Source organism: Aspergillus affinis, assembly GCF_023601865.1.
Source record: "Aspergillus affinis strain CMG 70 chromosome Unknown NODE_58_length_197389_cov_86_389201, whole genome shotgun sequence".
Classification (NCBI taxonomy): Eukaryota; Fungi; Ascomycota; class Eurotiomycetes; order Eurotiales; family Aspergillaceae; genus Aspergillus; species Aspergillus affinis.
The window spans coordinates 1-13,852 of NW_026515839.1; the positions used below are offsets into that span (position 1 = coordinate 1).

Below are 13,852 nucleotides of genomic sequence, written 5' to 3' on the forward strand. Positions count from 1 at the left end.
TTCTCCATGGGAAAATTCCTTGACTACGAGTCATAAACAAACTAGTCTTTTACCAGGCTCCTTTGTAGACCGTCACACACATTGGCGGCATGAGCGTCTGCGCTAGTGCGCTCGAGTAGTCCAATCTTGCTGACTGAAACCTGATATGGATCAACTTGATATAGAAGAGTACAGCTAAATTCGAAATTGGCTTCCACATTTTACACAGAGAAACTCTCCCAGACCCTAACGCCAAGCCGATGGTGAAACTGCCTAGTCTCAATCTGGCTAGACTGCGGATCATTTCCGAGCGTCAGAACGGAAATGTAAAGTACCTGACAAGACTAATACAACGACTATACGTCATTCGTAGCTGTCGCAACTTACCACCTTGGTCCTCCCTCCCCACCACCAAGAGATGAACACCTACGACACAAATGGCTCCAAATCTACCCTCCTCCACCCGAGAATTCATTCGCGATATGATCATGAGCAAATCACTGACTACGGCCCAGATCGCTGAAGCCGCAGAATGTAGCGCGCGTTCCGTCACCACCATCCGCAGCAATTTGCGGCAGTTCGGTGATACCAGAGCGCCCTCTATTCGAGCAGGTCGACCGCGTAGTATCACGCCACTAATGCTGGATGCTCTTTGCGACCGTTTACTGGAAAAATCCTGACTCTATCTCGACGAGATGGCGTTGTTTCTGTGGGATGAATTTGGCACATACGTAACCGCCTCCAGCATTAGGAGAGCGCTGATCTCCAAGAAATGGTCAAAGAAGACTGCGCGACAGAAGGCGAGGGAACGGAATGCCGACCTACGAGATTGTTATCTACACAATTTGTCCGAGTTCCGGTCGTACCATCTAGTGTATATCGATGAGTCCGGGTGTGATAAACGGTTTGGCTTCCGGAGAACCGGTTGGTCGTCGCTCGGCATAGCACCGGTTCAGCTCTCTAAATTCCATCGCGATCAGCGGTACCAGATACTGCCAGCCTACTCCCAGGATGGTATCGTCATGTCACGAGTGTTTCAGGGTTCGACCGACGGGTCAATTTTCGAGGATTTCGTTGAGGAACTCCTGCAGCATTGCGGAAAGTGGCCTGAACCTAAATCAGTTCTCGTATAGAAAAAATGTGTCTCAATGCGGGTGTGAAAGTAATGTACCTGCCTTCATACTCACCAGACCTGAACCCTATCGAGGAGTTCTTTGCTGAACTCAAAGCGTTTATCCGGAGACATTAGGCATTCTATGAGGATAATCCTGACCAAGACTTTGGTGATTTCCTAGAGTGGTGTGTGAGCTGCGTAGGCGCAAGAGAGAAAAGCGCAAACGGTCACTTCCGGCATGCAGGCGTTAATGTTGAGGATAATGTTGAGATGTAATACGGACAATAATCGTTCAAAACACCGCTATCACTTGCCTTGACTCCCAGTGTACCTCAACAAAAGAGGCAAAGTGGTGATCATATTTATTCATCTTAGAAGGTATTTGAGTTGCAGTATTTAATATAATGATTCTCTGTATATCTCTACTCTATTTGAACTTGAAGAACGCTTGCGTACGATTTCACCCAATGGGTGATTTCAGAAACGAGCCGGCGCGCTACTCCCACACTAATTCCCTGCTTAATAAAGAAATTTGGGTCTTGATCACAATGGATCTGCTGGAGATCCAGACCATTGGCGAGTGCTAAGTCTTGTGCTTTGCGGATGTCGTCCTTGAGAATGTCCCTACTCACCCGTGATTGCTGCCACTTGCTGTACTCCTCAACTGCCACATCAAGGAGACCAGGTACCTCGACTGGGTCAGGAGTGAATCTTCCATATAGACCAGTCAACCACGTGACGGCGCTGGGTTCATTTGGCAATCTGTCAACATCTCCAGCTTTGTCTGGGACTTCCAACCCAAATTTCTCTAATCTCTGACAAACTGAGAAAATAAACTTCCGAACTCATCATCACAAACAGTGCTGTGACGTAGACTCATGCCGTCGCTCACCATATTATTTGTCCTGTCAGCTGCAGCTTCCTCAACTGAGCGTTCTTTGTTGCGTATTGACCTGTGATACTGACACGAACATGGCACTAGCATTAGATTGATTAGCGCTGTTTTTCTTGGGGCAATGACATACAGCTCATCCTACGTCGACGACAGCTCACAGTTTCAAATCGCTGATCACTGGGACAACACCTTCGAATATGTCGCTACCCCTAGCAACTTTGGTCGCTCGCCTACGTCATCCCTGTAGCCCACCCCTGGGCAGCTTACCTGATGATAGCTTGATATCAACACAAACGGATCAGTTGCAGTTTATTCCAGTCGACTCGATTTCGAACATAGTCGACCCAAACGCAAATATATCCGTCTTGATATCAACTGAAAAACCTGGTCGGTAACTACACCAATCATAGCAGACCAAGGGCTCATTTCCGTCAAGACCAGAGCCAGCGAAGTCGATAAACTTAATATGACCTGATCGGTCAACAAGAAGGTTATGGCACCCAACATCAGCGTCAATGATTCCCTTCTCATGTATGTAATGAAGACCTTCAGCAGCTTCCAATGCCCACTGGAAACAGGTATGCGATTCAACCGTTTTTCGAGCATGGGTGGGGTAATGCTGCGTGGGCGACCTACACCATTGCGCGGTGCTCGGACGTTGCCGAATGTTTGCAGGTTAGAAGCGAATATGTACGATTGACTGTTTGCTGCAGCCAGCGACATAAGCCATCTGAGAAGTTTTCAGAGAGCCACTCTGAATCATGTGGTAGATTAGTTCTAGTTGTGTGGGTTTCAAGTTTGGAGCCATCGTGCATCATGCGATGTCTGTCAACTGTCCTGCAGTAGGAAATGTTCATCAAGCAAACGCTCTACGTAGCCTGATGAATGGCATCGTGAGATTCGGTTCAATCAAGTTCCGTTCCTGCCAATGATATTGATCTTTGCACAGAAAATGCCCACCGCTTGGACGTGGCCATACCGGATATCTCCTCTCGACTTTGACCGCAGCATCTATCTAATATTGTATGCTTAGTCCCTTGCTTATTGTTAAATCTTCAAGCCTCATTGATTTGATAAGTGAGTATCAAATGGCTTAAGAAACTTTTACATTATACAGGAGGCGTCTTGGGACTTACAATGAACTGCTGAAATCAGGACCCTTGTGGTTACGCACGCAATGTTTGCTTTTTGTGGTGCGGGGTAGCTGAGTGACGTGGCCAGGGGACTTGCATATAAAGGGCCTTAAGTCTAGTCTCAACTCTGCGTCCAGTTATACACACTCTCCCAAAATCTTAACTGGCAAGATGAAGTCAATAGCATCTTTTACTGGCCATAATACTGGACTCCAGGTCGGTCAGAATCCTGGGCAGATCAACAGTCAATTTTACTATAATTACTACAACCAACTAGATAATTCAAAGGTTAGTGAGATAATCAGTAATACTGAAATAGCAAAAAATTGTATTTTGGAATATTGAAAAACTTATACTTTTCTTCTATTATAGGCCATTCATCCTGAGCTTGATAAGCAGCGAATTGAAAAAGAGAAGGGTGGCCTTCTTCGAGACTCATACTGCTGGGTGCTCAAGCATGATGATTTCAAAAAATGGAGAAACACTGCAGGTGCTCAGATGCTCTGGATCAAGGGTGATCCTGGCAAAGGGAAGACAATGTTGATCTGCGGTATTATTGATGAGCTTTCGCAGAAAGCTACCCAAGACAATATTAACATTGCCTACTTTTTCTGCCAAGCCACCAATAACCGTATTAACAGTGCCACAGCGATTCTACAAGGACTTATTATCATGCTTGGGAAGCAACAGCCTCTACTCCAGACCCACATTCCTGCAAAGTTCCTTGACAATGAGAATGGGTGGTTCGAACTACGCGACGTCTTTCGGAAGATACTCCAAGACCCGGCCATTAAAAGCACTTACCTCATGATAGATGCACTGGACGAGTGTATTATTGATCAAGATATACTTCTTGAGTTTCTGGAAGAGCATTCATCAGGTTATGAACATGTGAAATGGATTGTGTCAAGTCGAAATTGGCCGAGTATCGAGGAATATCTCGACAATGCAACAGGAATCAGACTTCAGCTTGAGCTGAACGAAGACAATATAGCTGCTGCTGTTGACTTCTTTATCAAGTATAAAGTAGAGGAGTTATCAAAAAGGAAGAAATACACCCTGAAAACGAGAGAGATGGTTGAAAATCACTTGTTACGAAATGCAAAAGGAACCTTTCTCTGGGTGGCCTTGGTTTGCAAGCAACTGAAAGATATCTGGCCAAGACACCTAAAGAAAAAGCTCAAGGATTTCCCTCCTGGGCTTGATGAATTTTACCGTCGAATGTTCAGAAATATTCAGGATTTGGACGATGACACCGAGCTATGTCTGTCGTTGCTCAGAATTGTTACAACTGTTTATCGTCCTATTACATTGGATGAGTTGTCATTATATCTTGAATCAGAGGACGAAATCACCAGCAATGATCTCGAAGATGTTGTAAAACTCTGTGGATCATTTCTTACTCTGCAAACTTGCACAATTACGTTGGTTCATCAGTCTGCACAAGACTTTCTTCAGGCACATGCATCTCAAAATATCGCTTCTAATGGGATACAAGAGATACACTACTCTATCTTCTCTAAGTCTTTGAAAGGAGTGCATGCAAATTTGAAACGGGATATATATAATATCAAAAATCATACACTTCCTATCAGTGAAGTCAAACAGCCAGATCCAGACCCTTTAGCTACGATGCGATATGCATGCCTATTCTGGGTGGATCACTTCAACGACTACATCAGCAGCAAGGGAACAAATGACGAGATTCAGAATACTATTCTTCTTGATACTTTTCTTCGCCAGGATCTGCTTCATTGGCTTGAAGCTCTTAGCTTGATCAAAGCCTTGTCAGAAGGAGCTAAATCTATAATAAAACTTGAAGGATTATTCAAGGTATTTTCCTATAAGTGCAGATAAAGTTAAAGTCTAACTAGATTCTAGGCAAAGGCAGGAGATACAGAATTGATCTGTAGAGTCCAAGATGCGTACCGATTTACAATCTACCACAGACTGATGATAGAGGATTATCCACTTCAAGTTTATACTTCTGCAATGTTTTTCAGTCCACGGAGCAGTATTACAAGGAGTCAATTTGAGCCTAAGGAACTAGAGCGGATAAGTGGGAAACACGTTATAGAAGAAAGCTGGAGTGCGTGCCTGCAGACGCTGCAGGGCCATGACCACAGGGTCAACTCGGTGGTCTTCTCACCCGACTCTACAAAGCTCGCCTCCGCCTCCTGCGACATGACCGTTAAGCTGTGGGACGCCAGCAGCGGCGTGTGCCTGCAGACGCTGCAGGGCCATGATGACTGGGTCATGTCGGTGGTCTTTTCACCCGACTCCACAAAGCTCGCCTCCGCCTCCTGCGACAAGACCGTTAAGCTGTGGGATGCCAGTAGTGGCGTGTGTCTCCAGACGCTGCAGGGCCATGATCACAGGATCAGGTCGGTGGTCTTCTCACCTGACTCTATAAAGCTTGCCTCCGCCTCCGACGACAAGACCGTTAAGCTGTGGGATGCCAGCAGCGGCGTGTGCCTGCAGACGCTGCAGAGCCATGATCACGGGGTTACCTCGGTAGTCTTCTCACACGACTCCACAAAGCTTGCCTCCGCCTCCGGCGACAAGACCGTTAAGCTGTGGGATACCAGCAGCGGCATGTGCCTGCAGACGCTACAGGGCCATGATGACTGGGTCATGTCGGTGGTCTTCTCACCCGACTCCACAAAGCTTGCCTCCGCCTCCTACGACAAGACCGTTAAGCTGTGGGATGCCAGCAGCGGCGTGTGTCTGCATACCCTGGAGAATAGTGGCAAATTGGTTCTCAAATTCGATATTATCAATTCATGTCTTCAAACTGACGAAGGTACTTTTACCTTGCCTTGCCTCGCAAACCCGCCATTCTTTCCAATTATTCTGGACAGCCCATATTCAGAAGGATTTGGACTGAGTTCTGATAGAACCTGGATCACATGGAAGTCGGCGAATTTATTGAAGTTGCCATCAATACACAGGGTTTCAACCTTTACAGTGGCACAATCAACCATTTGGATCGGTTTCACATCAGGACGAGTCTTTATGCTAAAGTCCGATTGATTATCGCCACCCTACTGTTCCCCGCGATATATCAGGAATATATAGATTTGTATATGTTATTCAACGTTGCCTTTTACTCTTCTATTTTCTAATCTCTTTATAAAAAGGGGGTCTGGGGTTAATCTGATATTTATACCAAGACCTTTCGCCACCGCCTTTCTCACTGTTGTCACCTCCTGAGCCAAGGACTTCCCAGTACGAACTTCCGATACGAACTTCCTGATATGGAGGAACCTCCGGTAGGCATTCCTACCTGAGGCGAAGCCTCAGGAAGTACATAGAGGAGAGATCCTCCCTCATAGATAGCCTTTCTTCTCCATGGGAAAATTCCTTGACTACGAGTCATAAACAAACCAGTCTTTTACTAGGCTCCTTTGTAGACTGTCACACTTTCATTCAAACAGGCACGTAGATATACCATTCGCTGCATACTAGTACCGCACACGATTCTTTCCACGCTTGAGAAGGTACTCCTGATCTCGGCGGAGAGCCGCATGAGGACTAGTGGATGTTTGTACAGGAAGTAGAACGTTGCGGCCAAGGCTGTGTTAGCAGTACCGAAGCCTATTGACTACAAATACAGTTAGCAACAAGCAGACATGCTTCCTTACGCCAGATAAAATACTCACCTGCTCCCAGCAATAAAGTCGTCTCCGAAATCAGCTCCGATTGTAAATACGCCTCGCCAGTGTCGGGATCTCGGGCCTTCTGAAAATAGTAAATGATACCTTTCCGTTTCGATACTTCCGTATCTATCGCGAGCCGATCCGCCAACTGTTTTCTCGAGAACTTAATCTGCCTCTCGCGGTTCGCCGCCGTCCCTCGACGAAAGTACGCCTCAAGCCCCAAGGTCCGTAGAGGAGGCAACTGGCCGAAAATATTTAAGATGCGCACATTTAGCGCCATCAGCGGAAAGAAGAAATAGTTCTCCTCTTTGGTCGAAGTCTCGAAGCTCCGTCCAAAGCACATCTCGCCCAGCACGTCGAAGACTATACACGCGCTCCAATGCGCCATGTCCTTCGGCCTTGTCCAGCCGTCCTGCGCGGCATTATTGATACCTGTGTCTTCGCCGATCGCGCAATACCACTCTCGAATGCTAGAGACAATATGAGGCTCCATTCCACAAAGTGCGTGGTCCGAGAAGGCTTGAGACATGGCCCGTCTTTTGCGCGCGTGGACGCTATTGTCAGTCGCGTTAAAGATGCTTACGCTGTAGAAGGACTCGTACCAGCGGAATTTCTTTACGTTATCCCTTTGGCTGTAAATAGGCTTCAAGGCCTTCACATGTTTGATGGAGATGTGGTTTGGACCGAACCGGACGATAGGGCCGTATTGCTGGTGTAGTCTGTATAGATCGCAGTGTCGGTCACTTCAAAGGCATAGTAGATAGAGTAGAGATTTGTCAGTTTCGCCCAAAAGGGACCGGAATAACGCGCCAGCGGATGAAGCCAGACTTGGTGGATTATATATTCGGTGGTCTTTTTCTAGTTAGTCTTGTAGATGATATGACAAGGGGATAGTATAAATACCAGGCACAGGACAGCGAGAGACAAGGTCTCGATAAGGGAAAATGCGCCCAGGAGGTTGCTTGTGATCGCTATAGTAATGTTTACTGTTTCAGCTCGGTGGTAGAAAAGAAGAATTTTTGCTCTATTAATCCCCTGCTTACAGGAGGGAAGCATATCTTTTATGCCAAACGAGATATGCAAACCATGCAAGTATCTTACCGGAATATTGCAGGACCTTGCGCATTCACTGTGGGACATTTGAATGAAAGACGGATATCGAAGTCAGTTGACAACCCAAATGCAAAATCAGATTTTTACTAAGAATTCCGGCTTTTTAACCGCCTACCAATTTACCTAAAAGAATTCATAAAAGTAAGCCAAAATAAATGTATTCTAGGAACTGCTGGAAGAATTTTACTGACACGATATTGCCTGTGTTCTCTGATCAAACGCCACGTTCCATACTGCTAATTCCACACGATCGCCCACACAAGGCTGCGATTGGAAAGCACCCTATATTTTCTGGATTTGTAACTGAGAAATCATTTTTCACCAATGCCTAAGACATGTTGGCACATCCTGGTCTTAGTTAAGTAGACTCCTTTCTCCCTTTATCACCTGGCCGCACAGCCTGCTCCAGCTCCACCATGGATTTTCTTTGCTTGCACGGCCCACCCAAATGTCGATCCTGCCAGCCTCGTGGTTACGTTGCATCGGAGCGAATACTAAGCAGGCTGTCCTGGCCGAGATGATGCTCGTTGTTTGTGCATTCTGGGACACAATTTGCCAGATGGAAGCTCGAGAGTCTTTGACAGGTGCTGTCAATGCCATATGCATATACAGGACAGTAGGCTTGACAGCAAGCCTGTAAGAGGAAGCTCCTTCATACACCAGCCTTTCAATATTGGTGTGAGAGCTATATAATTCTGATACTACGCGAAATGCCTCCCCCACAGCCCCTTTGTTCTGTTTCCTCCCTGCCATTCATGCCTTCTCCCAAATCTGTGCACTGAGCACGACACAAACTACCTACCTACTGTCAAGTATGTAACTCAATGATGCGTTCTTCTTGACTCTTCATTACGGAATGAACCCTCTGATCCGATATGGTTATTGCATTATCGATTCCAGCGAAAGTTAAGTATTCTCATATTAGTACAGATATTTCGAATGACATTCTCCAGACTGACGGATTATAGAATACCGACCACGTCTCACATCTAAACGTCCACGTGGTAGATACTCCACTTAACCTTCTGGTCTTTGATGTTACCTTTGCATTGCATTTTTCCATATGCCGCTACCCTCCCATCCTTACTAAAATCCTTAACCACGTCGTTGATGATATCAATGACGTCTTGCCCGCCGACCCAGAATTGTACGTTACCTTTGACATCGTCGGCCTCCACGCCAAATATACAAGTCCCGTACCCGAGGATTTTGCGGTGTGGCTGGGCGAGCACCCCAGTTTTCCACTCAGAGGTGTAGTCGTCCTCGATATTCTTGATTATGGTAAGGCAGTCTTTGACGAAGGGTGACGCCCCGTTGGTTTGGTCCACAAAAGTTGACTCCTTGCAATGGTCCTTGTTTGGCGGAGGGTCACAGGGGTAGAATTTGGTTGAGCCCTTTTTGGCGTTGTCCCAGGCCTTAAACGCACGTTCCGGACTGCAGACGGGGAGGCGCATGAATCCCGGCGTCGTGATATCTACGTTTAGCAGATTATCGATGGTAACTTGTTTGGTAATGTCCGCGAAGCCGCCGACGTTCTCCTTGCCATTCTGAATCCAGGTACGCACAGAGCCGTTGACCAAGTCCTCTTTGGTGATGTCTCCAAAGTCTGGTTCGGGGAGTGTCTTCAGACCCGGGGGTATCGAGAACTGGTTATCCACGCATACTTGCTGGCAGCTGCTCCCAGTCAAGATCTCGCATTTGCATTTTTGCGAGGCGCCTTCCGGATGTACCAGGTAGTATTGATGGCCATCGATACAGACACCCGTGGCTTTCATGGTGTCGTCCTCGAGGTACCGGCTGAGTGACTTGTCTTCATCACACTTATATCCCGAATCAAGCACAAAGGCGTACGTTTGTGAGACTTGCCAGAGAGCCGGGATAGTGTAGCCGTAGAAACATCTGGCAATGTTGCTTTCTAGTTCGTCTGATCCATCGCCGGCCTCTGAGTCGGTACCGTCCCATTTTCCATCGATCAGCTTTCCTTCGGCTATGGCTTTTTGAAGGATTTCAATTGACCTGGGACTTCCATCGAACAAGTCTTCGACCGCAACCTCGGTAATCCTGCGCCAGGCCTTGATCACCTGGCCCATGTAGCTAGAGAAGGCATCTTGTGCCTCTGCCGTCCAAGGAGGCTTTTTACCTGGTAACACATCCTTGGCAATCGTTGTGCTTTGTCCTATCAAGGTCATTGCGGTATCCTTTGCGTTATCGAAAGCGCCACCTTTCTTGGCAAAATAGGGAAGCGTCTTGAGGCCGCTGTTGAACATTGGCCCGCCGGCCCCGAGGGTTCCAAGAGTAATGAGGTCAAGAAGCAACAACAGCCACGTGTCGTCTGACTCTGGGGGAATGGGCGCAAATGTGTTCTCTAACTTCTTAAGTGAGAAGCTTCCAAGTACGCCGACCACAAGCAGCTCGTCGTAGTATCTCTTGTGCAGCTTGTGGACCTCCGCCAGTGAGTTCCAAATCAGCTGCGCTGCAGGTCCTGAGAGCGCCTCGTCCGCTCCTTTTGGGCATTCCTCCATGTTACAGTCGTTACTGGATACGTCATAACATGCGTTCTTATCCCCGATCTTGAGGGTCATTGTGACCGACTGCATAAATGTGAACTTGGCTCGCTCAGAGTCCGTATCCTCCCAGATCCTGACAACGTCTCTCCATGCAGCATCAGCATCTACCGCCCTCCATCGTTCGGAGGGCGTGTAGTCTGCGAAGTCCACAATCGCTGGGTGCGTGCAATCAAATTCAGTCCAGTTGCCATTGCGCGTGTGGTCTGTCTTAGGGTCCTTTCCGGAGTTGAGCAATTCAGTAAATATGCCCCAGCTCGTTGATGGTCCGGGAACATCATGATATTCTTGTAGATCACTGGCCCAGTCGGAAGTTCCCCCAAGACCCCATGCTGAATAGAGGGCTGTGCGTTGTTTCTTCGTTGCGCTGCTCATGTAGCCGACCCATTCGGTCTCATCATAGACGAGAATGTCACTGTGGCTGCTTGAGTCGACGAAACTCTTGACAACACGACTTGGATCCTTCAATATCTCGTGGATCTCCGCGTCAGCAATGTACCCAGCCGTACCAGTGCATTTTCCCTTCTTCGCGTCTGAATTCAAGCGGCTACCAGTGAATAAGCACTCGGGGCCCCAGCAACCTGCCTCCGCCATCTTGAAGGACCGCCCGTAGCTTGTTACGCCAACAACTACCTTTTTTCCAGGGACACCTGCTTTTGTAATCATGGCAAGTGACTGCTTTGTTTCCGTCAGATTTACTTGACTGCGTAGGCAATTGCCACTGTCACACCCTTCTTGGGCCTCGCTATTGTGGGCATCCCATTGACCATGGAGATCGTAGGTCATGTAGACAATGTAGTCCACGATCTTAGCAATGTCTTTGATGGGAAACTGCTTCAAGTACCAGTAGGAAGAAGGGGCGGCGATAGAGACAGACTTTCCGGGCAGGAGATTTTTGAGAATGACAAGAAATTTGAGGTAGTTCGCGCCTTCTTCAGGCTTACCAGGGTCGGATTCAGGAAGATCTGGCGCACCAGGATATTCCCAGTCAATGTCAACCCCATCAAGATCGTGCTTCTTGATGAAATCGGCAATCTTTGTAGCCATCTTGAGACGATTCTCAGGTTTGACACCATTGCGGAAAATCTGGTACGTCGCAGGCATGGTCGAGAAATCCCAACCGCCGAATGACAAGATTCTTTTGGCGTTGGAAATGCGCTTGAATTCACCAAATTCGTATGTAGAGAGTTTATCACCAACCTCAACGTCGTAGGACGCAGTCAGTGTGCCAAAACCAAAATGGATATGCGTATACTGTGAAGTGTCGATCTGAGAGGCATCCTGGAATAGACACTCTCGGCTCAAGCAGTAGCCTTCGTAGTAGGCAATCTTGATAGCACCGGCTCCGTCACCCTTGACAACATCCATGCCGCAATTTGAAATACAGCCATAAGTGCCAGGCTTAGCAGTTCCCGGGGAGCCGGTGTTTGTGTCAACGCAGAAGTCCTTTGTGATGCCACATTGACCCCAGATATTGCAGCAGGCGTTCAACGGGCAAGGGTTCATCTTAGCGATATCCTTGCCGTCGGTTGGTGGTTTTGATCCTGGCTTCTGTGGACCGCATACTGCGTTGGCAATTGGGGCAGGGAAAGGCGATGTGCCTTTGCTCAAGCACATGACAGTATCCTTGAACAGAAGTTTGCAGCCATTCCAGCCCCAGGTTTTCTTGTTGAAATCCTCGAGATCTTTCTTGCTGAGGCTGTACTCGGCAGCGAGATTGTCGCAATTATCGCCCTCCTGGATTTTGTACGACTTGCATGAACCATCCTCGTTCGGTTTGGGTCTGAAGTCTGGAAGCTCTCCCTTGGAGCAACAAACGTGTTGTTTTGGCTTCAACGTGGAGCAGAATTTAGATCCCGGGTTGTACTTGGTGAAGTCGGCAGCCGAAATACCACACTTCTTAGCCAGATCGGCACAGCCGTTGCCAGCATCGACCTGCACCGTCTTACACTTCCCATCTGCGCGGTTGTAAAGATCTTTAGCCCGTACTGTCAAGTTTTGGGTGCCATTTGTGTGCAGAAGTGGTGTTGTAAGCATAGCCGACCCAGTAAACTTGGTGGATCCCGAGAAAGACAAGCATGTCGCGTTGGCCCAAGATCTGACAGCATCTTGAATGGAAGCAAACTTTCCATTGCTAGATGCCATAATTCCAAAAATGTGCGTGCTGTCATACCGTGGCTCGCATAGCTGCATGGCTAAGCTTGGTGTCGAGACGTCAAGATTTTCGAGGTTATCTTGGAAGATCTTCAGGGCAGATTGGCTGATGCCCTGGTTCAGCAGTCCTTGGCCAATGTATAGACCAATAGTAGCTTGACCAGACTGGCCATATATGATGAATGGCCTGTCTGTGGCTCCGTGACCATGGTCGGCGTACGTGCGCATCTGCTTAACAAGAGATCGAATGTCGGACGCCTCCAGGCCCATGCCCGGGTGCCACCACCCAATCTCAAATTCGACGTTAAGAGGCTCACCAGAGGCGATTCGTGCGCTCGAGGAGGGAAGGTTGGAGAAGTCGGGACCGAACGACGAGCAAGCTTGGATGCGATGGTTGGAGGCTTGGTCGTCAACGTTGTCGTAGAGCGAGAAGTCGTAGAATAGAGTCTCCTTGCACTTTCTGATCTTATTGAGACTGGGATAGACAGACCAGTTTCCAATATTGGATCCGGAAACGCTGCATCGCTCTGGGCAGATATCGGCGTTGCGGTAGCTTGGACTGGCAGAATGCCTGTACCCTGGCGTGGCCACAACTCCATCAAAACAAAGAAGAACGCTAATAGCCCCAAGTGCCAAAGTGAGCCATGGTATAGCCACCATATTTGCACAATGGATCCAGCAGAAACCTTGGTTTTAAGCAGGTAAAGATGCAAAAATGATGGGAGATCATTGATTTCATTCCCATCCGGTTGCATTTATATAACCTCGCCGACTTAGCCCCTTTCTTGAAAGTACCACACCGAAGCATTCTAGCTTCCTCTTCCCTTCCCATTCCATTATTTGCCTCTCTCCAACGTCGCACTGGCTCAAATCAGCTAACCGCGCACCCTGGTCGTGATGTAGGGACTATTGCAAGTCGAGCGCGACAAAACCAATTTCCGAGCATCCTTGCCGAGACACGGTTATATTCGCTGGAAGCCTTCCGGCTGGCATAGCTGAGGCAGACTTGCTACTGGCGTAGGTAGATGTCTGTCGGCGTCTACTCCTTCCACAACGATCGCCAAGTCACTAAACACATGTAGGTACCTACTAGTATGGTAGCCTCGCTGTACGTAGGGCACGTATTCTGATTGTAAGATACACTTTCTCCGATTAATACGCGGCTTTATAATCGTTTTGCATTGTATAGGAAGTTCAAAATTAGCTGTATTCTAGCCAAGGTATCTAGTGGCCTCCTAACC

General features: G+C 47.8%; 4 protein-coding genes across 4 annotated transcripts; 2 read left to right on the top strand and 2 right to left on the bottom strand.

Moving 5' to 3' along the window:
* Positions 1–674: 674 nt before the first annotated feature.
* On the top strand, positions 675–1,112 carry KD926_008598 (uncharacterized protein; the record flags this gene model as incomplete). The annotated part of the gene is made up of 1 exon (XM_053101339.1): positions 675–1,112. The coding sequence occupies one exon, from the start codon at positions 675–677 to the stop codon at positions 1,110–1,112; it is 438 nt and encodes a 145-aa protein (XP_052955016.1).
* A 2,180-nt stretch (positions 1,113–3,292) lies between these two features.
* KD926_008599 (WD40 repeat-like protein) lies at positions 3,293–6,008 on the top strand (the record flags this gene model as incomplete). Its single annotated transcript, XM_053101340.1, has 4 exons — positions 3,293–3,409; positions 3,494–4,954; positions 5,003–5,924; positions 5,983–6,008. 4 exons carry the CDS (start codon positions 3,293–3,295, stop codon positions 6,006–6,008), a joined length of 2,526 nt encoding a protein of 841 aa, XP_052955017.1.
* Positions 6,009–6,518: 510 nt separating this feature from the next.
* Positions 6,519–7,836, bottom strand: KD926_008600 (cytochrome P450; the record flags this gene model as incomplete). The annotated part of the gene is made up of 4 exons (XM_053101341.1): positions 6,519–6,718; positions 6,784–7,499; positions 7,691–7,751; positions 7,824–7,836. The coding sequence occupies 4 exons, from the start codon at positions 7,834–7,836 to the stop codon at positions 6,519–6,521; spliced, it is 990 nt and encodes a 329-aa protein (XP_052955018.1).
* A 1,046-nt stretch (positions 7,837–8,882) lies between these two features.
* KD926_008601 (uncharacterized protein) lies at positions 8,883–13,271 on the bottom strand (the record flags this gene model as incomplete). Its single annotated transcript, XM_053101342.1, has 1 exon — positions 8,883–13,271. One exon carries the CDS (start codon positions 13,269–13,271, stop codon positions 8,883–8,885), a length of 4,389 nt encoding a protein of 1,462 aa, XP_052955019.1.
* Positions 13,272–13,852: the final 581 nt, after the last annotated feature.